This window comes from Camelus dromedarius, chromosome 19 (genome assembly GCF_036321535.1).
Source record: "Camelus dromedarius isolate mCamDro1 chromosome 19, mCamDro1.pat, whole genome shotgun sequence".
NCBI lineage: Eukaryota > Metazoa > Chordata > Mammalia > Artiodactyla > Camelidae > Camelus > Camelus dromedarius.
In genome coordinates, this window is record NC_087454.1 from 36118059 (window position 1) to 36145512 (window position 27454).

The 27454-nt window shown below is 40.5% G+C and overlaps 1 protein-coding gene across 1 annotated transcript in view; it reads left to right on the forward strand.

Annotated features, from left to right (window-relative positions):
• The window catches only part of GFRAL (GDNF family receptor alpha like), a 52554-nt gene extending 25504 nt beyond the window's left edge, over positions 1 to 27050 (forward strand). Inside the window, exons 7-9 of the mRNA XM_010995386.3 lie at positions 24118 to 24213; positions 24300 to 24372; positions 26957 to 27050. Of these exons, the coding sequence (XP_010993688.3) occupies positions 24118 to 24213; positions 24300 to 24372; positions 26957 to 27050 (263 nt within the window). The remainder of the gene's footprint in view (positions 1 to 24117; positions 24214 to 24299; positions 24373 to 26956) is intronic.
• Positions 27051 to 27454: the final 404 nt, after the last annotated feature.

The window sequence follows — 27454 nt, forward strand, 5'->3', positions numbered from 1 at the left end:
CTTCCCACCCCTGCCCCCTTGGCAACCACAAGTTTGTATTTTATGTCTGTGAGTCTATTTCTGTTTCGTATTTATGCTTTGCTTTTTTTTTTTAGATTCCGCATATGAGCGATCTCATATGGTATTTTTCTTTCTCTTTCTGGCTTACTTCACTTAGAATGACATTCTCCAGGAGCATCCATGTTGCTGCAAATGGCGATATGTTGTTGGGTTTTATGGCTGAATAGTATTCCATTGTATAAATATACCACATCTTCTTTATCCAGTCATCTGTCGATGGACATTTAGGCTGTTTCCATGTCTTGGCTATTGTAAATAGTGCTGCTGTGAACATTGGGGTGCGGGTGTCATTTTGAAGTAGGGTTCCCTCTGGATATATGCGCAGGAGCGGGATTCCTGGGTCACATTGTAAGTCTATTCCTAGTCTTTTAAGGAATCTCCATACTGTTTTCCACAGTTCTGCCATTAGTTTTTAAGTGTTTTAAGTGCCCCTCTCCATCACATTCCTTCCACCCCAGCTCGGAGGTAACCCACCATACCCTGGTCCATGTATGCATGATACATCACTGTGTATATAAAGATGCCTGATATTCTCTAGGGAAGTGATTTTCAATCTTTACTGAAGATGAGAATCACCAAGAGGTTAAAATTTCTGATGTCCAATAAACTAATAAAATTACATTATAGGGAGGCAGGACCTGGGTATCAGTAGGGCCAGCTTCGTGGGTGTGTGGCCAGTGCTCTGCCTCAGATGAGCCCTGAGCGCGGCATTTTGTGTTCTGCAGCCACTGTGTTGAAATCCTCAATACTTCTATCTTTGATTTTGTGTTTTGTAAATGAAGTCCAATGGGGCATATGGGAGCTGCTGCCAGAAACTTGCCACTTTATTATTTTAATGATATTAAGACTTCCAGTACATGGAGATTTTCTTTTGATGTCTTTCAACAAGTTTTCATTATTTTCTCAAGAAAAAAAAAAAAAAACTTCTCAATAATATTTTTCTTACTTATATTTCTTACTAATATTTTTCTTACTATGACTTCTCAATGATATCTTTCTTGTAGATCTGGCTACAGTTATTTCTAGGGATTTCTAAATACTGCAATGGCTAATTGCAAATTATACTTTCATAGGATTTTATTTTCAAACTCTGTAGTAGGACTACAGAAATTCAGTTCGTTTTTATATATGAATTTGCATACAGCAGCACATACACAAATTTTAACAATTTCTTGAATTCTTTTCTGTTTCTTACGTAGATTATGCTCTTCAATAATTATAGCTTTGTTGCCTCTGTTTAATGCATACACCTTTCCTTTTTTTTTTAATTGAAGTATAATCAGGTTTCCAATGTTGTGTCAGTTTCTGGTGTACAGCATCATACATGCACACACGTATATTCCTTTTCATATTCTTTTTCATTATTGCTTACAATAAGATGTTGAATATAGTTCCCTGTGCTAGACAGTAGACGCTTGCTGTTTATCTGTTTCATATACAGTAGTTAGTATCTGCAAATCTTGAACTCCCATAGAAAACAGACTTACGGTTACAGGCGGGGCAGCGGGTGGGAAGGTCCTTTTTTCTTTGTCTCCCGCATTCCACGTATAGGATCCACAGGAGAACGTTAACTATTAATGACGGTCGTGAACCTGCCGGTCTTGTTCCTGATCTTACAGGGAATTCTTTCACTATTTCACCATTAAGTATGACATTCATTGGAAGCATTCTGCAGATTCTTTGTGTCAGAATAAAGAAATTCTCTTCCTAGACTGCAAATCCCTTTCAAAAAAAAAAAAAACCAAATGTTGGATTTTAGTGAATGCTTTTTCTCCATTGGAAGATTACCTTTGAAATCATTCAGTACTTCTTAGTCACTCTCTTGTGGAAGAGCAACCGGCCGTGGTGACAGTTGGCCGTTCTACGAGAAGTAGAAGTACTCTATCCATTTCTCAGCGTTCTTAAGGATCCCCATTTGTACGAGAAGGGAAAAAAAAATCTTGCCACTTAACAGCTATCTCGTCTTCTTCACAGTCAAGTTTCCCAAGAGCTGCCTGGGTTTCTTCATCCCTCACACACGGATCTGCGGAATCCAGGCTGGTCCTCACGAAAAGAGCGTTCCCACGGTTTACCAGCCTCATCGATTTCAGGGATTCTGGAAGTTCCTTGTTCTACTAGAATCTTAAGCCGCCTTCAACAAAAGTTTAACGCTCTTTCTTGATATATTTTTTAAATCACTCTTGGCTCTTAATTCTATGGTACTTCTTCTTGTTTACCTTGTGGGCTTATCCAATTGGCCAATTAGTATTTGTGGTGCTCAAGGTTCAGATGGAGGCTTTCTACCAGAGTTAACGCCGGAATCTTCCCCTCAGCGCTCTCGTGCATGGCTGCTCCATCATTCTCCCTTATGTTCATTTACGATCTTTAGGGCAGATCTCGTTTCTAAGCTTCAGACGTGATGATCTGCCCCTCTCCTTGACAATTTCTTTTGGATTTTAGGATTGTGCTAGCTGATATGACTGACAAGTTCCAGACCTCAGTGGCTTCACACCGTGGGCATCTGTTCTTTGATAACAAAAATTCCAATCAGCGTAAGGAATGGTCATTCGGAGCAGAAGCCTCTTCCCATCATGTGTCTCTGCCTTAGGGCGGACTTCAAAGTCCTCTCCACTCCACTCCACTCAGGGTAGGACAGAATACAGAATGTCACGTGGACACAAAGGGGCATTTTATAGTTTGGTAGTGGAAGGAGCAAACGTCCCCCACACCCGCCTCCCACTGACCACGACTCAGTCACATGACCACCCTTGTCTGCAAGAGAGGCTAGAAACTGGAGTACAGCTTTCTGCCAGAAGCAAAGTATGGTGACGAATTGACAAGAACCCTGCCACAGTTCACCCTTCCTCTTACCAAATGTTTCTTTCCCTCTTCTGTCCACACAGAGAACATACTTACACTTTCCCCAAGGGAGAAGACCCACAGTTTCCCAAATTTGCATCCAAGCTCAAAGACCAGGATATCATGAGATGTGCAATCCGGATGTCATAGTGCCGTGCAACGGGCAGGCAGCCCATGAACGACAAATGCTGGTTATTCCCTGCCACCCACCCCCAATACAAATAACAAACCCACAAGCACGCACAGGCATGCGTGCCCACATCTATATATTAACAGGGGTGGCATAAAATCTCCCTTTCAAAATAAGGAAAAAAATGGAAGCGTCAGAGCTTCCAGTAATGAGCTCCTGCCTGGCAGGTGTTTGAAGCCTCTGACAGTGTGGATTTCCTCAGATAAATGGGAAGGACCCCCTCTGTGGCAGTCATCATGCCCTCTGGAAGGTTCTTCCTCATCCATCTTCCTCCAGAGCCTTGTCTGAAGTAGGCTGGATGAAGGATGCTCTTTTTGGGGAACCTGGTGCTCTCCTAAACTGTATCCTCAGATAGTCTGACAGTTTAGCAGTCACAGATTTTTTGCAAACAGACCAGTGGCTTCCTTAGCGACATCGTCTCTTAAAAAGGTGTTAAGTTTTTAATCTACTTGCTTTTAGTCAGTTACATGTGCCAGTATCCACAATCAAAAAAAAAAATGTGTTCTTGACTTAGTTCCCCAGTCTGCCCATGTTCTTGCTTCCTCAGCCCCATGCTGCTCTCTCTCTAATGCAATGATTTAAGCTAATCTAAACAATTGACTCAAGTTCAAATGCAATACCCTTAATCTGATTTTTGCTCCATAGTTGAGTCAACTTGTTTAACTCAGAAATGCTGGGCTTTTCAATACTGGAGATCTTTTTCGGTCTTATCTCTCACTCTTTGGGGTCTAGGAAAGTCTGTGTTCCCATTGTAGAGTCCTCATTTTAATCGCTCTGACCTCTGCTGGCAAACTAGCCAGTGTTTTCCTGAGCCCATATCTTTAAGACTCTGTCCAATGAAGTTGAGAGTAACGAACCCACATTATCACTTCAGCTCTTCCAAGTTGCCCTGTTCCTTTTGGGAACCTTCCAAGGTGCTTGGAGAAATGCATCTCAGGACGATCTTCGTGGCAGAAGAACAGGAAAGACATTTTTGTCTGGATTCCATCTCCTGCTTCTCAGGGGCAGTCCCATGAACCTTGATTCCCTGGAAATTGTGTACAGTGTGTCCATAAAGGCTGAGTGGAGCCCAGCGTGCAGGGTGTGCTGCAGGCGCAGAAAAGCTCTGGGGAGGGATGGAGGAGGTGTAAGGTCCAAGGTGAAGCACTGGCAGGTTGCATCTGCACAGATAGGTTAGGCAGTGGGGTAGGTATTTGGATGGTAAGGAAGAAAGGCAAACCCACCTCCAGAGTAGGGGTAAACGCCAGCAGGGATGCATCGCTGCCTCCCTCAGGGTGGGAGGGTCATGGTGCCATCAGTCTGCCACCAACCTGCCAAACTGCGGTCTCCGTCCAGGTCTCTGCTGTTGCTGGGGGGGCTGGCGTTCAGCATGGGCTGCCAGTCTGTGGGGAGCCTGGGAGAGGGAATCCAGTCTGGGTGCCCAGGCCTGGCTGCCATCTTGCCAACACAACTACTCCCTTCACACCCAGTGAGCGGGCAGGCATTGGGTGGATGAAGAGGGCGTGGTTGTCCTCCACCCGGTAGGCCACCAGCTTCTCTGGTCATTGAGATGTTCTGAGATGGATACTCTCTGCCGGGCATTAACCTGAGACAGAAAGCCCCGCCCACTCTATGCCTCTAGCCATGGTCCTTCCACTCCCTCTTCACCTCATTCCCTTGTCTACAAGGATGCTCTTTCCATCCTTGTGATGAAGCCATCTACCACGGCCCATCAGTCCTGACTTCTATCCACGTCTCTGTCTTGGGAGCTATATTTCAAATGGCAAATGGGTTCTCTTGCAGATGGCACAGCCTTGCTCTAGAATCCAAGGGGTCTCGGCTGTACCTCTCTTAGGGCTTGCCAGAGACACTGTATTCATCCAGAGAGCCTGAATGAGATCGCGTGTATAAAGTGCCTGTTATATAGCAAATATTTGATACATTTTAATTGCCCTGCCTTTGAATGCCATTGTTTTTGGCACCGGATTCAGGACTGGACCACAGGGCTTCATTTTCTGATGTTTTACAAAAACATCTGTATGTTCTGTATGTTTTACCGTACAGATTTTAAGGAGCTTCTATAGTAATCCTTCACTAAAGACAGCTGGTTTCCCAACTGTATTAGGAGCACTATTTTTTTCCACTATTAATGAAGAAACTGATCATCACAAAGACAACCCCAAAGTACTGAGAAGATGGACATGGAATTCTTGGCTCTCCAACCTGTTAATCCTCAGAAATATCTAGAGATTTGCTTAAAATATAGATATTTGACCTGGACCTCAATTTTTCTAATTCAGTAGATCTGGGGTGAAGCTCAGAAATTTGTCTTTGTTTAGAAAAAAATCACCCAGGTGGTTCTGATTTTCAAGCAAGTTTGGGAACCACTGCTCTAATCCACATGTGGGAAAAGCCCAGTCACTGGCTGTAGGTCCCAGGGCCGCTTTTAGCTCACACCTCTCAGGGAATGAGAAACGTCTGTGCTCAGAGAGGCACGACTTAATACCATGCAGCCCTTAGGGTGGCCTGCTTCACCCCACTGCCTGAAGACACAGTTGGTACACATTAGCTGCTCAAAAACGGGTGAGTGAATGGATGGATGGATGGATGGATGGATAGATGAACCAAAGTCTATTACATCTCTAAGCCAACACTGTTTTCTGAACACCATTGTCTGTTTTTTTGCCCCCTTATCAGAACCCTCCTAATAATATAGCTTCCCTATTTAAAGAGCCTCACTCATTTGTGTTTCCACTTATGCTGGAATTTTTCTATTCAAGTATTTGACCAAGAGAATCAGGAATTCACAGGACCAGACTGCTCCTGCCCACATGAATAAAAACATTTCAGCCTCCTTCTATTTTCCAATACTTTTCCTCTTTACAGATCTACTTTCAAAAAGCCTGAAAAGTAGGAAACAATTTTTACAGTTGACCCTTGGATGGTGTCAACGCTGAAACAGGCGATTGGTTTGAACACATTTTTGCTCTTAATGTGTATTATCTTCTTAATGAACTAGAGGATACAGGTAACCCTGTCCGTAAGTAACAGGGATGAAAGAAAATTGTCCCCAAGTAGATTTGCAAAACTACTTGGCTTTTGTGAAGTATTCATATAAAAACTCCTAAACATGTGTCTGATCTTTTGAGAAACTTAAGAAAAGAGCCCTTCTGATTAGGAGCGATATCTACAACTTAATTCTTTTTTGTAGCCTTATTTCTCACCCTTCTGTCTACTGAGGGCTCCTCTTCGATGTCAACTTTGAAAGTAGGACTGTCTTATTCATCTTCTTGGTCTCCATTATTAATTTGGTGGTGGCTCGTCTTGCCTCACAATATTTCATCTGTCTATTCCCAGTGAAGGGTCTCGATCTAAAAATAGCACACCATGAGTGAGTACTTTTATAGGAAGTTCTTTAAACACACCCAGTTAGGTCTAGAGGTACCGAATACATAGTTTTATGCATTTTTTTCTAACGTGCATAAAATTTTACACCTATTTTTCTGCAAAATTATTTAAAGATGGTGCAAAATGGATTAATAGAGGCACCAACTCACTTCAGTAAACTCTTGCTTTAATTTCTATTGTCGTCTGACCACTGGCTGTCTGGGAAAGGAAGAATGCAGATTCTCTTTGTAAATTAAACAGTGAGCTAAGGGAATTGTGAAAGGCATTTTCATTGCAAAAACCTCTCTCTCTCTTTATGTCTCATCCGTTCACACGTGCGCGTGCACACACACACACACACACACATCACTTTCTCTTATAGCCAATTCATATAGGTCAGTCTTCCAGGAGCTTTATGTTAAGTTTTGGCTTCAAATAAATCACTTCATCTAGCCAAAACCACTGACTTTTTCTTGGTTCCTACACAAAACTCTAATTCAAGTCCAGTTTCCTTCAAATTCAGTCCAGGTGCTAAAAAAAAAAAAAAAAAAAAAAAGTCTGCTGGTTTTCCAAGGAACATTCAACATCATTTCTCTACTCAGTATTCATATTTATAACACAGCCCCTACATAGTCCAGTATTTTGTATTTTCTGGATTAAACCGGCTCCACGGTGAATTTGTAGTCCATCAAATTCATAGACCCTCACGTATAAATGTGTGTTTTTCCTCTTAAAAAATCATTCCTTCAGGATCTTGTTTTTCACTAGTTGCAAAGTCTTTAGACTTCTTTAGCGAACAGGCATGTGTGTTATAAGTTAATGATACGAAGAATAATAAAAACAAATTAACTATTTCTTTAGAATGACTTTAGTTCCCACCTAATATCCAAATTCAGTTTTTTCACCCACAGTCAACTAACTTTAGGCTTTTATGCTACCTGGAAGTCTGGGTAGTTCTTTGGGTTTGGGCCACAGGGATATATCCATGTATTTAACTGTTATTAGCTTTCAAAGCTAAAGCATACACAGGATATTTCATCTCCCTTCCTCCTCCACCCCAATCATGAGTTTTGGTTAAAAACCATGATCTGCAACAATACCTCTCGTCATCGGATGCCACGCTTGGAAGTATTCATTGACCTTATTAGAGAACTTCATGTTGATGAAGCAAGATGGCACCAGCGTGTCTGGGTCTGAATAATCTTTCCGTCATTTACAGGATAAGTAACTGTGAACAAGTTACTTTTTTTTCACCTCAATTTCTTGCCTGTGAAATGGAATATTAATCCCAACCCAGAATGTTGGTCCAAAGATTTTTATCAGTTAATTCATGTAAAGAAACATCCAGAACATAATAAAATTCAGTAAATATTAACTCTTACTTATAGACTTCAAGGGATTTGGAAAAGGATGCAAATCAATAATTTTTGTGTAATCATTAAGATGCCACACAGATGATGGGAGAGACTAGTTTCTGGAAGATCTAAGGTGTCTTATTTTGTTCAGGATGAGTAACTTCTTTTTTTGTTATTTTTTAGTGGCTTCTTAAATAAATCCTTGGATGATTTTAGAGCAGAGGATGAATTTGGACAACTGGTCACAAACTTTAATGTGTATAAGAATCATATAGTTTCTAGTTAAAATGCAGACGGTTGATTCAGTAGTTCTGGGTAAAAGCCTAAGATATGCATTTCTAATAAACTCCCAGGAAATGCTACAGCTCTTTGTCCAGGAATTGCTTTTTAAGCAGCGCGGACTTAGATGATCTCTTAGAGACCTTTTAGAAGAAAAGAAAAATCTAATTTAATATATATCAAATAACTTACGTAACTCATAACCTCTCTGCTACTGAGAAACAGACCAACCTAACAAGCCTGTTACATCGCGTCAACCTGGTATTCCATTTTTCATGGACAGCAGACATCACCATGTCATGAAAGATTTCAAGCAGACATCCTTGTCATTTCCTGAGCCTTCCTTGAGAGAGTGGCTTAGAGCAATGATTCTCAAACTTTATCGGGAAGGGAATCACCCGGCGGGCTCATTGAACACAGACTCTTGGGTCCTCACCCTCAAGTGTCTGATTCAGTAGTTCTGAGATGGAATTAGGGAAAGCAGGCGTTGCAGATCCTGTCTCCTTGGGTACCACCCTTTAAGAACGTCAACCAAGACACGCAAAGGCTGCAAATAAGAAAAAGAGCTTGCTTGCAGTCTTAAGGATGGCAATTTTAGAGGCACTAATTAGAGCAGCAACTCAAACGTGCTTTGAGGGAAGTGGAAAATGGCAGGGTTCATACAGGCGACACACAGACGTCCCAGAGAAGTCACCTGGGTTACCTTTATAGAAATGCAGTTGGTGCTGGCAGGGATTCAACCACTTGCCAGCAGGAGATTGCTTGTTAAGCTGTGGTTTCTAGGGAGTAGAGAAGACAGGTTCCAGGTGGTCTCAGGATGACCAGGTCGAGTTTACGTTGCATTCAGGGGTGGATGTGTGTAAGTTCCAACTCCTTAATGGCCTCCCAGCGCCGTGTTAGGTTCCTTTGACGTAAGTGACTCCATTCTGTTGTTCATGATCTTACAAGAGCCGCTCGCTTGAAGTTCTCATTGAGTATTTCCTGAAATCAGCCAAAGTCGGCCAATGTTTTCTTACTTGAACCATCACTTTAAGTATAAATGTATGCACCTCCATTGGAGAAGCTTGAACACGGGTTGCTTTGAGATCCTGTGACATTGATTTTATATAGTAATCCCTCATCATCTGCAGGGGATTGATTGCAGGATCCTCCTTGGACATCACAAATCATGCATGTCCAAGTCCCTTGCCAAAAACAGTGTAGGATTTGCCTCTAGCCTATGCAATCCTCCCATACAGGCTTAATCATCTCTAGATTATGCTGACCTGAAACAAACAGACTCAGATAGGTGTATTCAGAAACTAGATATTCTGGGTCTATAATCACAGCAAGCCACATGCACATTCCCGCAGGGCAAGGGGAGGAGAGGCTTTGACAGAGGGGAAAGGAAGTGGGGAGGGCTGTAGTAAACAGAGTGCGTGGCTTCTCATTGGCTGAGTCCTTGCCAGGAAAGAAGAGTCTTTCTTCTTCCCCTTGGGCTCTGCCCGGGAGTCAGTCCTTCTGGTCTCCTGACTCTATTTAATTGTGATTGCTGTTTATTAATGTTCTTTGCAATTACTTATAATGCCTAATACAATGTAAATGCCTTAGAAGTAGTTGTAAATACAATGCAAATGCTATATAAATAAATACTTGCTACTGCACAGAACATTCAAGTTTTGGTTTTTGAAACTTCCTGGAATTTTTTTCCCCCCACAAATATTTTTGATCCACAATTTGTCGAATCCTCGGATGTGGAACCCAAGATACAAAGGTCTACTGTATTTGGTCTTTGATCCAGGACCCTCTTTTTAAAACCCTTGGAATTTCTTGTGATAAGAACAACAAAAGTGTCTTTTGTTATGTTAATGAGGAGAATTTTGGACTGCCTTTAGGTAACCTAAATGAAAGGCCCAGTTGCCAGGGCAACCAACCAAGGGATCAGAGGGTGGGATTTCCAGTACTGCCCCTCACAACCTCCAGGGAGGGGAGGGGCTGGGCAGGAGGCTGGAATCACACCGATGGTCAATGATTTAACCAGTCATGCCTACGTAATGGCGCCTCTATGAGAACCTTAAAGAAGGTAGTTCCTAGAGCCTCCAGGTTGGTGAGCACATGGAGGTGATGGGAGACTGGTCCACCTGGAGAGGGTATGGAGGCTCTGAGCCCTTTGCCCCACCCGATCCTTGCATCTCTTCCATCTGCCTGTTCCTGATTATATCATTTCATAATATTTCAGCAGTCTAGTAACTAAAATGTTTCTTTGAGTGAGGCAGCCAGCAAATTAATCAAACCAGAGGAGGAGGCCCTGGGAACCTCTGATTTATAGCTAGTAGGTCAGAAGTACAGGCTAACAACTAGATTTGCGGCTGGCATCTGCAGTGTGTGGTGGGGAGGAGGGCAGTCTCGTAGGACCTTTGGAATCTGATGCAATCTCTGGGTAGATGGTGTCAGACATGAATTGAATTGAATTGTAGGAAGGACATTCAACTGGTGTCCTAAGACTTTCTTGTAAGGTGTGCAGGTCGCTCGTCCATTGGAACTGGCTTCGGAACACCAAAAACGACACCATCCCTAGAGTCATGACTCCTAAATGTGTTTCAGTTTGCTTACCAAGCCAGTGGAGCAAAAGATCTCACCACCTCCCACTGATCCCCGCTCGATGAGCTATCCCCAGGGTCAACAGCTAGAGAGGCGCTGGTTCTAATTAAAGAAGGGTGAGGCGATGCTGTTTCTTATTAGGCACAAATAAATTATTAATATAACCCAGATGTATTAGTACCAAGATCGTCACGTTATTAACATGAAAAAGTAAACACGGATCACTGAACGAACTCTCACTGGCCCCACAGTTTCATTTGTCCACGTGGATAACCACTGATGTGATGGATAAAAATTCCAAGTCAGAAAACCTCAGAGCGGTGTCATCTCTGGAGTTGCAGCCCACACCCCTGATATTCAGACAGCAGCGCAGAACATGAGCCCTGCACTGGGTGAAATTATGCGTGGAGGTGGCGAGAAACCAAAAGCCGGGGCAGGGGGTGGCAGGGGATCAGCTAGATAAGGTTCCTTGTTGGAACCTCTGATATGAAACCCTAATGTGTTTGAGTAAGTCATGCTTCCCATGCCAGCTTCTGCAACTTTAAAGGACGTTGTGTCCTGGGAGCTGGAGTCTACATCAGAACTCTACACAGAAAAAATCTCAGCCCTGCTAAATTCACCCTGGATTTTGCCCACCCTTCCAAGGAGAGCAGTAAGTCAGACTCATTTTCCAGATTAGACTATGGGGAATGGTCCACACTCAATGACGGTATAAGTGGGGGCTGTCCTGGAAGGCGTCAACTTTAGAGGAGAGAGGGAAAGCCAACAGATGAGGTTTCCTGTGCATTTTGCTCTACATTTGACATCACCTTTTAGGAAAAGCAATGACTGTCAGGTGCTGGGGTACTCCGAGTGCATTATCACCTGCCTCAGGGAAACTGCAGAAAGAATGACTAATGGCCAGGAGCAGATCTCAGAAACACTGCGTTCATGTCCATAGTGTCTGGACAAAGTCTTGAGAATAATCCTACCGTTTGACAAAACTGTAAAGAACATTTCCATGGATCTGCTTGCAAATTCACCTCAACAATGTGAAATAATAACATGGAGAAAGCTGAAGCTATATGAGATACTGTATCCTGAAGATGAAGGTTTTATAAACATCTAAATGTACTGATTGCCAGTTTAACGCTGGCCCCTGGTGATGGACACTAACCTACTTGTCTTTTGTTTATTCCAAGCCCTGTGACCTAATTGAAGGCTTACACTAATTAGTGCTCAACACTAATCTATTCATTTTATGTGTTGTTTGATTAATCTTTATAAGCAATATATGAACTAGATACTCTTTCTTTATCAAAGAAAAATTGCGGCACCGAGAAGTTAGTAACTTACCCAAGGTCACACAGAAGGCAACAGAGGCAGAATTCAAACAAGGCAATTTGGGGCACCAGAAACTGATTTTTTTTTTTAACAACCGTTATATTCAACTTTCATCTAAGGATGTAAAATGTATAATCGTCAATTGATTGTAAACGTTACATTTCCCAGGGAACATGTGTATGTAACAAAAGGATGCTTGAAATTGTGTACTATGTTGTAACATAAAGTACAGGAACCCAGGAAACCAGGTCGGTCCCTAAACACCCCAGGGAGTCCAGAGGAAATCAGTCATACTCACCCTAGACCCCAGGTTTCTCCCAAATTAAATTTCGGTAATCGTTTGACAGAAATAGATGATTTCTGACATTAGATGTGCTTTGATATTTCTGGATCAGGTGACTAATGATATGTTTTAAGGCCAGTACATTTTCAGACAACCTCCATGCTTCCTCTGTATAGGACCAGCTCTCGAGTGATTTTTTTTTTTCTTTTTTTAATGCCAAGAAGACCAGTAGTCTGCCAAGAACTTTTCCTTCCTATGATTATACTAAAATCTTATGAAAGACTATATCATTTTTTTTCTCTGCCCTTGGAAAAATACTCATTCTTTCAAAAATCTAAATTGATACTTGGAGTAAAAGGGTTTTCTCTAGTGTTGAATTACCTTTTATTGCTTTGTTTTCCACATTCTAAATAGCTTTATAAATAAAGTACCCCAGACTCATTAAATAATCGTAATGGGACATGTTTCTTTTCTGCTGCTAACTTCAATGTTTCAGTCTATAAAACTGCATATTTTTAGCAAGGAACATGGTAATTTTCACTTCAGGCACAGTCAAAATCTGATGTGAAACTTTTGCTCTGTGCAAATCTAATGATATGAAATTTATAATTGTCAATTGATTATAAATGTTACATTTCCCGGGGAACAAGTGTAACAAAAGGATCCTTGAAAGTGTGTTTGCTGGAAGGCAGTATGTTGGTGTTATTTGCCATTCTGATCAGGCGTGTGTGTGTGTGTGTGTGTGTGTGTGTGTGAGTTTAAGTGAATATATGTACGTGTTGGCTTTTGTGTTTGTATGTACATGTGTAGAGGAAGTCATTAGCTGGTTTAATTGGGGGTAATTTAAAATCAAGTTACAGAGAGAGACATAGCTTCCTCTCATCCCTCTGAAGATTTGACTAAGAGAGACATCGTTTCTGGTTGTACCTTCCATCCTCATTGGCTACGATTCCAATCAGATACTCCAAGGAGTAATCTGGTAGATTTCTCCTAGGAACTTTCAAAATTCAGAACTCCCTTAAGGGAAGAGACAGGGGTGAGGGGCGGTCCCTAAGGATGTGGCCCCATTCCAGTGGAGACAAACTCTGGCTTTAGTTTCACCACTAGGTTTACTCGCATGCAAAAGTTCCCAATAAAATCCAGCTGGTTTAAATTTTGCCTGCAGACCTGAAACCCAGCAAATTTGGCTTGGCTTCCTCGTTTGCAGAAACTGCTTCACGCACAGCTATCATCTGGAAATACTGAAGTGTACAAACCCTCCACAGAAACAACAGGAGGGCAGCTGTCTCCTACCTTCACTTTCTCCCAACTCCACCCTTAAAGGCTTAGCTGTTGTTAAGGGCGGGGAGGCGGGGAGTGGAAAGTCTGCCACTGAGCATGAAAGCTCCCACCAATCATCCGTGACTCCCTTTGTTGTTTGCTCTGAGCCAGGAAGGGAAGATTAAAGAGTCGCCACTGATGAATGAGAACTACATTTTGGCATCTACTAGAGAAGGAAGGAGCATTTAAGATCATGGGGAGAAGTAAAACGACAAAACAATACCGTTAACAGTTTGAACAATATCAGTCTCCAGTATAGGAGAGCACAGTGCTATCTTTTCCATTTTCCACCCTTATGCTTTCATTGGCTCCATGCAATCCCCTCGCTGCCTGTAATTGGGGATGGAGTTAGTGCCAAAGCTGCATGAAATAAGCAGCCTTTCCTTTATCCTTTCTGTGCATCATGATTGTGTGTGTGGAACCATAAAAATCATTTATTGTGAGCATGTGTATTCCTGGCTTAGAGAGCCAAGTGTTCTTGTGACAACAATATAATAGCATCAGATGAATTCCCATAAAACACCATATGTGGGCACGTAATAGGTGTTGCTCTGGCACCTACATGCTGGATATCATCTTAAAGGGGGACTCTAAAAAAAATAACACTCGGTACTTAGACATGAGGGAGGTAAGCCTGGAGTAGACATTTGTTGAGAATCCATTGATAATGACAATCATTCGTCTTCTATTAGTATCAGATTGTCTCAAACCATCTTCTAGAGTTCTTTTCATGGGTCCAAGACAACCTTGTACAGCCTTGTGAACATCAGTAAGTAGTCTTTTAATCTCAAAGTTGTAAGAAGGCTCTCTTATCATATTGGTGTCCAGTAATCTGTAAGACTGGGTACAACATACTTTTTATTTTTCTCATCTGTTACTCTTTGGGAAGCATCTATTTGGGGCTTGTGGTACAAATCACAGTAGACAAACTGGTTTTCAAACTCGATAAAAGAATGTGGAGTGGATGGAAGCTGCCTTGCTGGGCAGCGTGAGTGTTCGGTGCTGCTTTTAAAGTGTGGGTCTGTGCCAGAGGACTTCCCTCTGCCTCCTTCTTTTCTGCTGGCTTCCAGCTTGGGGTGGAATGGCTTCCTTCGGTTGCCGCTGAGGCTGAACACTGAGTTTCCCTAGTTTGCAGCACGCTGGGAGTCTGCCAGAACTCCAGGGCGGATGCTCTGCCCTTGCATTAGCACCGTGGTCAGGTGGCCACACGCCCTAGGCATGTGAAAGGGACATTCAAAACAACTCGGCTGCAGAAAGAGGCCAGACGCCTCTCATCCCTGCTTGTACACCTGCGTTAGTTGGGGTCAAGGCCATCTGAAAGGAAAGAAGCCTTGTGAATCAGAGTGCAGGGCTTTCTTCACAGGGCACCTCAGCTCGGTGCCCCAGTGCTGTGTGTCACTGCGGTCTGTGCGGGAAGATGCTGCTTAGTGATGATTTCAGTTTCCCCACTGGCTGTGATCCAGCACCAGCACCTCCATTCTGCCCCTCTCCCCAGCGTAACAGACAGCCTGAGACATACAATGGCATTTTGTGTAAAGTACATATGGTAGTTATTACAGGGGAAACGTACACTGAGCACATGTCTACAACCCTAATAGCTCCTTCCAACACTTCCACGCGGCTGCTTCGACCCAGTTAATTTTTCTCGCTGTTCTTTGGCCCACACTTCCATTCCAGCACCCTCCTCCACCACGGATTACTGCTGCTTTTAGTTGTTTTGGGGTCTTTTAATACTGCCAGCGAGCTGAAAGGGAACTTGGTACCGGTAAGATCTCTTACTGATCCAAACAGGGTTTTCTTCAATCGGAGAAGCTGGCTTGACACATACAGCTGGTTACACTCTTGATTCTTTTCAGTCTTTCTCTATTGAACCAAACTTTCCGACCTCTTTCTTTCTCTTTCTCACTACAAAGTTCTAGTCCACTAAGCCCACAGTGGTGTGATTTACAACCTGCTCTGTCTCCAGACACCTCCAAAACACCTCCAAAATCGTGTGTCTTCTCCTCTCTACCCAGTGGTTCTCCATCTAGACTGTTCATTAAAAGTGTCAGGAGAGATTCTGAAATTATGAATGTCTAGTACGTTATCCCCTCTTCTCCCTTGACCTATTAAATCAAAACCCATCATGATAAGGCCAAGGAATTCAGTTTTAAATGCTCCAAAGTGAATACCGATATGCAACCACGTTCAAAACATACTTTTCTAATTAAAAAAATATATATATAGCTCCTCTGTGGGCCCTCGGCAATATACTTTATACGTCTTGTCTCATTTAAGCCTCACAATCAGCCAATAAATATGAATGTCTTCATCTAATAGAATAAGAGCCTGGGCACAAAAGGACTTGGTTGGTTGGTTGGTTGGTTGGTTGGTTGGTTGGTTGAAGTACACCCAGTCACACACTGAGCGAATTTTAGAGCAAGGACTTGAATCTGTGGCTTGAAGCCAAAGGCGGGCCTCTTCCCACTCCGCCATATTGCTTTACACTCTGCTCTACTGTCTGTATTTACTGGTAGCCTCTCTTTATTTCCAATTCTCATTATGTCTCTGTGAGCTTATTTAAGGTGATGAAGCAGCTGGAAAATCCATATTTACAAGGGCCAATATCTTGTATTGCAATGCAAGCTGAAGGTGTTTTTGAGTAACAATAATGAGCCCCTCTCTGCTTCAGGTATAATTTAATCCCAGTAGAGATGATGATGTTGCATCTCATACTTATTTTTAAGAATAAGGTGAACTTGACATTGACGTTGGTGCACGGAGAGACTGCCAAGACCACACCTCCCACCGCGCCATGTTTCCCCACAAAGAGAGGAAAGCGTTCCCAACCCCAAGGTGAAGACTTGTTCTTCAGTGCTCTCGCCGCCTTTCTCCAAGTCCACTATCTTTCTTTCTCACCTTTCTTTAAGCTTTTCTCCCTTTTATCTTCTCCCTCTACTTACCATTCAGTTGATAGATGAATGAGAGGAGAGATGAGAGTTAACGTTCACCAGGAACATTATCTACCATGTCTCCTCTACCATGTGTCGACAGTTTTCATCTGTGGAATAGTATTGCTCTTGAATTAGACAGTTTTTGCTGGGTTGGTACAGTCACACCCAGTCTCCAAACTTCAGTGACTTCAGACACCAGGCCTGATTTCTAGGTGATGCCACGTGTTGGGTGGACAGCTGAGGCTCTCACACCTGTTCATAGACTCAGGCTTAAGGCAAGACCGCTATTGGGAATACGCTGTTCTCATGTGCATCACATTTTTTTTTAATGGATTCCCAAATATAACCCATGGAGAAAATAAATTTAAATAAAGTGTGCCCCACTAGTACAGTAAAAATCTTGAAAATACTTGCAGCAAAAAAAAAAAAAAAGCATATAATTTATTTTGTCTAATGTAGAATTTTCCAAAGTCATTTACTTATGGGCTCTTTGATTTGTCTAGCACAGAAAAGTGTTCTGCAGAACGTGTGCTTCGTGGGACAGTTTAGACAACTCTGTTTTTCCTAACTTTAAATTTACTGTGTTCATCTGGAATCAGGTTTCTGAGATAGAAAATGACAGAAGGTTTTTGCTTCAGTAAATTGGCCTAGGAAGAGCTTCCCAAAGAAAGGAGACAAGGAAGAGAAGGGAAGAAAGGGAAAGGGAAGGAGAAAAAAAATAAAACACACACACACACACACACACACCCAAAGGAACCCCTTCTCTTATCCTATTTTTTCCTTCCTTGCTGCCCCACAAAGTCACATTCTTCCTCATCGAAGTCCCCAAGTGTTCTTTTCTTCTACTATTACTTTTAATATAGCTGTTCATCCTCAAAAAATACCTCGCAAACATAGGCATTGCTAGTCCCATTTTTACAAATGAGAAAACTGAAGCTCCGAGAAATTCTCAAAAATTTGCCCTTAGATCTCTCCTAATCCAATGGCCAAGAAGCTTTCTCTCTGTCCCTCAGTGAACAAACGTTAACTGCTAGAATTAATCGCCAGGGGAAAGAGTTTCTGAACCGATTTTTGTTGATTGGGTAACCGTGAGCACTGCACTTGGGACAGTGAATTCACATTGTAAGAGACGGCGATAATATGTGAAAAATGTGTGATTAATGTGAAGACCCCTGGCTAGCGGCGGTTAGGGGTGAGAAGGAACTGCGCATTATGCAATGATATAAATGTCACTACACAGTGACAGATCGCTTTTTCAAATGTGAAAGCTGCTGAGATGTACTTTTGGCCATTAGATAAATGCATGGGTGTGGCATCGTGACAGCCGTGTTATACTGTAAATTAGATGGATGTGGTGTCTTTTCCCAAGGAGACTGCAAAAGAGAATTAGCAGCATATTTCATACTTTTATATTCAACTTTCCCTTGAAGATTTGCAAATGTATGTGCAGTGAAGAAATACTGCAGTTATACACTTTTTTTTTTCCATTTTAAAACTCAATAACTTACAAAACCCTCTGGATCATCTCATCATTGCAAATGACTGTGAAGACTTTCCAAAAACGTATCTCTAGCCTTTTATTTTTTTTCTCCTAACTCTCTTTTCCTGGGTGTTTTCCATCCTATGAAAAAAAAAATAAATGTATCCACCAGCCAGGTAAAGTCTTACACATTTCCAAAAGGGTAGACAATTAGTCAGTTACTCAGTTCCAAATGACGTCTGGACAATTAATGGTATTGTCACACACACTTTTTCATTAAAAAATGTGGTACATTAGAAACCTTCATTTATGAAAACATAAACTTATAAAATTGGTAAAATATGGTGTAAAATGTTCCCATTCTTCTGTTACAATTGTCTTATCACCAGTTCTCCTTGAAATTATATAATTCAAGGTAAAAATTACTGTTCAATTTTGGGAACACGTTTGTTTGTTTTTTTTTTTCTATTAAACTCATTCCAGATATAAGCAGATTTAAACAAGAGGGGTTACTTTATATTTTTTATCTGAGACTCAGGTTGTATTGATGTAGACATAGATTATAGCAACCAAAAAAAAAAAAAAAAAAAAAGCCAAGTCTGATTTTATATGGTTACACTGATCTTTTGTGTATTATTTTTTGTGTGCCCTTTGCTTGGGGAATACTCTGGAAAGCTTTACACATGATCCTAAGCCTGCATCTGTAAAAACAGAAAATACTCCTATTGATGGCCCAGTCTAAGATAATCACCTTGAAAATGGCAGCATTCATTTTTAATATATTTCTGTTAAATGCCAAGGTTAAAGTGATTGAGTTATTTGACTGCGTTGAAATGAGGAGTGTATTTCGGAGCTGTGTGCAAGTTGATAAATCCGACAGGTATATGTGAGGCATCTCAGATGCTTTAGCTATTGGATTTTAGGTCTTCTGTTGTGAATTTCAGCAGAACATTTGCCGTCAGATCGTACTATTAAATGCTTTTTATTGTAATCCCGTTGGCTGCCATGTTGGAGAAAGCTGGATAACCTGAAAATGTTTTTTTATGTGTTTTTGTGGTCTCCATTAGGTGTTTAAAAATATATATATATTATATATAATTGGTAGAAAAGTTTGCTACTTACCACATCTTCACTATTTATCAACTCTGTGATCTTGGACAACGACGCTGAGCCCGAGTCGCTTTAAGTTGAGCTAATCATTTCTATTTGGCTTGTTGTATAAAATTAAAGTGTTGGTCAAAGCACCTTGTCAGGTGCTAAGCAGCATCTTCATGCAGGTAGAGCATTTTGTGTGTTGCATGAGTGTGAACACGCATCTCTCATTCTATACACACGTGTGACATTCTGCCAGTGGTATCCACATCACCTGGGAAGTCATGAAAATTCAAAACCTCTGCTTCATCCCTGACCTACTGAATCCAAACAGGCATTTGAAGATTAAACAGAAGATTCCCACCAATGTTTCAGAAGCACTGCTCTCTGTGGTCCCCTTCCAGTGTGATCTACACACCACACACACACAAACACACACACACACACACACAGAGCAACCAGAGGGCTAGGCAGTGATACCAACAACAAAAAAGGTAGATTTGTCATCTTGAGGTGATAAAGGAGCAGTCTAAAATATATTTCAATTAAAATTAATTAAATATTAAAATCAATATTTTAAACTCTATTTCAATTGGAACTGATCATCAATGGTAACAGAAGGGTACAAAGTATAAAACGGCTCATTCTTGGAATGGTGATGCCAGTCAAGAATAAGGCGGAATTAGGGGGGAGGGTAGAGCACATGCTTAGCATGCACAAGGTCCTGGGTTCAATCCCCAGTCCCTCCTCTAAAAACAAATAAATAAATAAACTTAATTATCCCCTCCACCAAAAATAAATAAATAAAATAAAAGAATAAGGCAGGACTGATCACTGCGCTGGAAGTTTGAATTAGATACTCCAAGAATCTCATCCAATTTTGTCGCTCTACCCTACATCCACACCTGTGTATTTACAGAAATATACTCTAGCCACGAATATTCTATCCCTATTTTCAATCTATATTTTAGATCTATTTTGTATGAGCCCAAAGCTACCAGTGACAGATTTCTTTTTTTTTAATTTCAAGCTTTAAAAGCACTGCCTTCTAAAACAGTAATACTTAACTGATCAAGTCCACTGTTAGTTATCAGAAATAGTATGATTTGCACTTGGATTGCTGCCTCAGTGATGATTTCCTTATTTGCAGAAACTATTAAGAAAATTGTAGAACGTTCAAGGTATTTTACTAGTGCAGTTGAAACTCGCCATAATCACCAAGCAGGCACTCAACCAAGGGGTCAGAGAGCAGATGCTAGACTTGTCAGTATGGTCCCTTGGTAACACTGAGCTTCCGGCTCTCAGCAAAGGATCAGGGCAGATGTTCTCGAAGGAGCCATACTTACTCGTTGATATGTTTTCTGTTTTTGCTTTGCTTTTGTTTTTGATGTACAGAAAGCTGTACATATTTAACGCAGACAGCTTGATGAGTTTGAAGATAACCACACAGCAGGAAACCATCACCACAGTCTATACCCCACGCATATCCATCCCCTCCAGAATTTCCTGCCAACCTCCATTATTGTGACTGATAAGAACACTTAACCTAAGTGCTACTGTCTGAGAAAAACTGTAAGCGAACAATTCAGCACTGTTAACAATAAGCACTGTGAGGTACAGCGGATTCCTAGGACTTCCTCATCTTCTACTCATACTCTTAAGTTTCCGCTTCCCCCAGCCCCTGGCAACCACCGCGTGTTTGGCCACAGTGTTAGAACATAAATCTAAGACATCACTTTAGCGTCTTTGACGTTTGTGAACTAGATAAAATATGCCTCATTGATGGCATGTTATCACCGTCTATAAAAAGCATCTTATTTAGTTGGTTTAGTTTTTACAACACACATTTTAGTATTAATGGTGTTAGACCCACGATGTATGTGTTTATACTCAGCTTCTCATTTTACTAACGTACTGGTTTTTCAAACTTGTACTTGTTTATGGATATTTCCCTTCTTCCCAGAGCAACGCCCCTGAGCTCCGTTAGAAGGAGGTTTTCATTCTCTAACGATCTAAAGGGTTCATAATATATGGGATCTCACTCGTGATCATTAGGTGAAAAAATTCAAAACTCGTGTCTAATTTTGAAATCGTCATCCCTTCAGATGAGAAAATATTGACCAAATTAGAAATAACACCAACCCTGGAAGACTCAAGAAGATCATCCTTGAAGTTTCATTCTCACTAGGATGTTGTCATGGGATTGGCACTCTTTTATTCAAACATGGAAATAGGACAGTGGCGTTTTAACTATGCCATGGGATACATGAACAATGAAAAAGACAGCTCCAAAAATATATCTGAAGCATTATTCTATGAAAATGTTCATTTCATCAGGTTTTTTTCTTCCAGTCACTCTTCCAACCTCTTCCAGGTTATGTTTTAATTAAAACTTTAATTGAAGGTTTACAGCTTTTGCAGCTTGTGATATGTTTAATTTCTATTTCAAGAATGTTGACATTTATTTTTAAACCATTACCCTGTGTCTGATCCACCACATTTTTGTTACAATGCATTTACACTTCACATAAATGATACAAAGTAGAGTTTTGGTCTGCATCAACTCTTAGGCGCTGCTGCACAAGGTTTTTGGGAGCAAAAAGGAGAAATGATCACATCTCCGTAGCTCATCTGGGGAGACTACTATTTAAAACTGTTCTTACTGTAAGGCTGAAATTAATCTTGATTTCCCATCAAATGTACAGGGTTTTTACAATGGAGTTCATAATAGTGTTTAATTCCTCTAGGGCACGAGTTAAGATAAACAAGTCACTGACAGTGTTTATCTATAAATACAGCAGATGGTGTGGGACCGAGGCTGGTTATTAACTCTGCCGACTTTAATTTCGTGGTTATAAAACACAGTAAACCTCACTGTTTATAAAAGGTGGGGGAAGACTGTCTGTCGGGCTTCAGTAGCCAAGAAACTCTCTGTAACATTAATCTCTCTAACTGATATTCGGTATCCTCTTAGGGTGCAATATTTAGGATTGTGGAGTGATTGCTAGTCACATTAAAAATTTCACTGGGATCATTCGCTAGCATTTCTGTCATTGATCTATTATAACTTCGTTAATGAGTTCCATGTGAGTGAAATTTAGTGAATGAGACGATTCTTTAAGTTTTGTGAGGTGAACGTTTAACAGTTACTTTGGGCAGTTATATATCTAAATGATAGCCTAATTTATCAAAACAAGACCCTTTTCCTTACACAAAGATGAATCGTGGTACCTAACCAGGCGAAATGTACTTAGGGACAGAATTTCATAAAGGAAGACTGTAGCATTATTGGAATAATCAGCCAATGGACAGTATATGCATTTACATTTAGGGCAGGAATCTGCATGAATGTCACAAAATGCCATAGAGCTATGAAGAAGAAAACTAATTTCTCTTTAATAGTCCAAACTTATTTAAGGACAAAATTTCATTATCGTCACATATTTCACTAAAAATCTATACCCTTCATTTGATTGAAATTTATTTTCCCCAAAAGGACCACCGTTATAAAAATGGCCTTATTTGAAATAGCTTGATTTTTCCATTCTGACTTTAGAGTGAATAACAAAATTATGTTATAACCACAAAGGTGAAAAAAAAAAATCACAAGGTTTATCTGCATTGCTTTTACATTCAGAAGAGGTGGATGTTTCAGTTCCAAAATAAGTCAGACTTTTATAAATATATGATAATCCAATGGGAGTTGGGGATTAAACCAATCTTGAACTAAAAAAGTCTTCACTGCTTTAGAGGTCAGAATCCTGGAGAACGAGTTTTCAGTGACAAAATCCTGTTACTTTTCCAAGCTCTTATATTGGGCTGCTTCCCCTGGACCCACCCTGAGAATTTTATTACTGATCTGAAAGACTCTGTGCTTTCTACCAATTATTCCTAACATGGACCCCAAACTTTGGCTTCCAAGTAGCGTCAGCTGTGGGTGGGGACAGGACAGAATTGTTGGTTAGATGTGCTCTCATCTCCCTTCCTGCTCAGAACCTACTGTCACTAAGCTGTCACTGAATGGAATGCTCTGCTATTTGATACACTCCCTTCTGCAAAAAACTATCCACTCAGACTTAGACTTCCAGGTCTCAAAAAATGCACGAAACATCTACAACAGAGGCCAACAAAGCCTCTCTCCAGTGGAGGCTTTACCTCATTTTCCTCTTTTTTTAAGCCTCAAAACCCACCTGAATCATTACCATCAAAGAAATTGATTCTATTGGCATGTTTGACATTCATATTTATGTTGAATCGAGTCAAAACTAAGAGTGATCTCAATCCAGAGTTATCAATAGAAGTCACCTAAAATAGATCCATCTATAAATTCTAAGGACCACATCTCCTTGTCTTAGGAATTGGGAAGGGGGGGGTGGAAATGTGTTTAGCAAAACATGGCCAAGAAGACTAGGGCCACAGAGAGGCCAAGAGGGTCCCTTAATTAAAGCAAAAATAGGTAAAATCAACAGAAAGTGAAGGGGTTAAAAAAAGTGACACAGAATAGGGAAAATAAGCAAAACTAAATACTGAAGTGTCTGCGTAGAGAGGTGAACAGGGAGACTGGTTTAGCGACTCTCCTTCGTGTACTTTGAGAATTCATAAATCCAGTGGGTCTTAGGGCGATGGGGTTTCATTGAAAGTACATTCAAACAATTACTCTTGTAAAGAAGGAGTCTTTTTCAATATCCCAATGGACAGCCTAAAATTACTGGGTTTTTTCCGCCCAGTTTATATATAAGGTACATTGAATTATCTTATAAAATGTAATTTTTTTTCTAATCATGGTTTGAAAAAACAATCTCTATTAGGAAATTATTGGATTAAAGAGTGAAAAAAAGCTGTCAAAATTTAAGAAATGTGCTCCCACTTTTGCCATAATCTATCATATTTTATTAAAATCACTCCGTGGAAATAAGTTCCTGCCTTACAATGTAACATAAAGCAAGCTACAACCCACAAGGTAAAAGAAATGCATGACCTTAAATACTTACATCTCCTTTTTTGTGATTTCTTTTCAGATTATCCAACTCTGTCTAATGTCCAAGGCATTGCGTTGCATAAAAGTAAACGTGCGAAGGAAATAACTCTCAGTGGCTTTCACTCCCCCTTCAATGGTCAGTCAAAAATCAATCCTCTGAAATATTTTCAGTATTTATTCTCTCTAAAAATCCAGTCATTCTTAAAACTCTTTTGTTTCTAGGAGAAGTCATCTACGCTGTCATGTGCATGACCATCACCTGCGGAATCCTTCTCTTGGTTATGTTCAAGATGAGGTAACTGGGTGCAGCTCAGAAGGGAGGGGCTTGAAGGGGACCAGTCCAGTTACAGCACAGGTCACCGTGGCAGGGCTAATGCAGGGCTCAGGAGGAAACCGTCTCCGTTAAGACATACAAAACCAACTCTTTGGTGTGGGCGAGGTCCAAGGGAACGTTACTCTCAGTCTTCACGTGTAAGGGCACTGTGGTCACAGGGGGGTCCTTCACATTGCACTTTATAAGCACACAGGCACTGTTCTTCCAATGGAACTGCTACCAGGCTTTCCCCTGGCTTTCCTATGACATCCAAATTGAACATTGCTATCATCCTTACTCAGATCACTTGCAGGATTTGTCAGCTCACAGAATGCACCTCCTGGGCACATCACACAGTTTATATTGACCCGAAGATTTACTCTCACTATAATTTCTTATGAGCTAATGAGTTTTATTCATGTTTTAATACATAGTTATTCAATGAGACATGTAATGAGGTCTCACCGGGTACCCTTAGAAAGACTGATTGCCTGACATTAATCTACTCTTTCCAAATCTTCTTTTTTCTCGGCTGCCCCCCTGGTGAATGCAGTAAATGCTCCAGCAGGCGTGGGAGACTTTGGGTTAGAGACACATCCTCCCCTAGATTTCCAAATGTCTAGGATTTAAATTTTTTCCACTTATATAACATTACAAATAGATATACAGTGGTGCACAGTGGCTTACTTTTAATTTTAAAAGCAACCACATATTTAAATATCAGTGATGTTCACTTGCTTACTCATTATCCAAATGTGTATATTTTATCTAAGTTGAGTATCATAAATATTAATGAATAAATATATATATATAGCGTGTGTGTGCACATGTGTGTATACACACATATCACATATATTGATCAGTAGAATTAGGCCCAAGGGCAAAGAGGTGGCGGACATTTATCTTATGACACTCAGAGGGGAAGACTGCAAACCCTGTGACCCACGTACACATGCTGTTCCTCAGACCCCAAGGTTTGATGACTCACAGATCGAACACAAGACTCAGTGGGGAGTCTTTTTTTTTTAATTTTAATATTGTTTTAATCAAGCAACAGAGCTGTCTGAAACAGGAAGTTTAAAAACCATTAAATAGAGCAAAATTTTACAAAGATTTTTCTATTAGGATAGGCGCTCTGAATACATCTGTTACCACGTGGATTTGAAACTTCCAGTGGAAGTTTGGCACTAGACTGAACATTGGTCTAAGCCCACAATTTTCTCTTTAGTGTTTAGAAGCCCTGAACACGTTTTTCTTCAGATTGAAAAAAAAGGGGGGGGGGGATCCCTGTATAACAGGACCTCGTTAGCTTGACACTGGGTTTGCTGAACGCAACTTGGCTTAGGTCAACCAGCATCCCCTACAGAATTCAGATAATAGCAGTACCACGGGGTGGGACACGTGATGAATGTGTGCTCTGCCTACAGACCTTCAAACTTACTTATTTTTAAGTGTAATCCCAGCTCAACATACTCCTCTAACCATTTAATTTGATGCTTACCAAAACCAGTACCAAACAAATTGCTTTTCTCCAAGGCCTTAAAAGTTGTATTTGCATGAGAAGATATTCTTTTGGGTTCCAAGATGTAGTTTAAAGGCTAAATAATTAGAGTCAGTTTCGAGGGGGAAAAAATAGCATTTGGACTTTATTAAACGTTCCTTTATTTGGTTTAAAATATTTGTGAGCACGTTTCACTGACTGGGCCTGCTTAGATCTTCCATCACAGAGGTATTGTTTGAGAGGAACACAAAAATTTTCCTAGCTTAGCCAAAAATCTTATTTTATTTTATTTTAAATAATCAAGGTGTGGTCAAGTATTTTTATTTCTGTTTTTATTTATTTTTAATTTTGGGGGGAGGGAGGTAATTTAAAATCTTATTTTAAAGGTTCTCAATCTTATTTCTTAGCCACACACATAGTGTACAAAGTTCACATCTGCCACACAGGTCCATGCTTTTTTACAGATTACTGTGGTGCCACAGATAAATGAGGTCTATGGCTAATCAAAATTCCCTGCATATCAGCTGTTACTTCACCTCCTTGCCTGCACAGAAAGGCATGTTCTTTTACTGGATGACAATGGGAGCATTAGAGACAAAAATCTTAAATATATTTGAATATGTATTTTAAAGCAAACCAGTCATACTGCTAAGGATATTATATTTAGTTATGTGTTATTTTCCATACAATTTAAAATTGATCTTTACATGTAATCTGAAAGATCCAGGTCTAGGGTTAAGTAAACGAAAGTGACAAAAGTAAAAGCCGCCATGGAAGGAAGCAACAAAACAGAACAACAGTGTCATCAACAACAAAACCTCTGTCCTAACACCCCAAAATCGGGGAGAAAAAGACTCTTTTTTTTCTTTTTGAAAATGGTTACTTGGAGATCATAGTTACATGTACATGATACTCACCAGAATATTCTACGCTTGGAACTTTACATTTAAAAGCTTGATTACTTTCCCCTCCAGGCACAGAAACCAACCAAAAATATAAGCGCACACACATTTGTAAAGTCCTTACAATGGCATATTGTTAACTTTTACTTTTACTTTTATATAGAACCTTCAGAATAGCAAGTCAAACGAGAGATCCTTCGCCAATCCAAATACCTGGAGGACTCATGATTCATTCACTAAGAGTCACCGATCATTAACAATCACCGTCTTTAAAGCGAGTCTGGGTAGCCAGTCAGCGGAATATCCTACCCGTCATCAAAAGAAAATGTTAAGATGGATTTACTGATCCTGGAGTATTAAGTATCATAATGTAAGGTATAATAGTCTGGTATGACATTAGATTTATTTTTTTTCTTAAAATATTCAAGCCTAATTATACAGTGGTATATTTTATGACACTGGTACAGAATTACAGAATTACCCTTGAAGGCAAAAACTATTATTCTAAGTTATACTCTGTGTGATTTGTTTCATAATAAATGTGAATCTACATAATAGTAATTAGTTGCATCATAATATGACCTATTATAATTAGCAGAGGTTTTCCTGATCAGTTTCATAAGTTCCTATTACCTTATCAAAAGGAAAATGCTAATAAAAA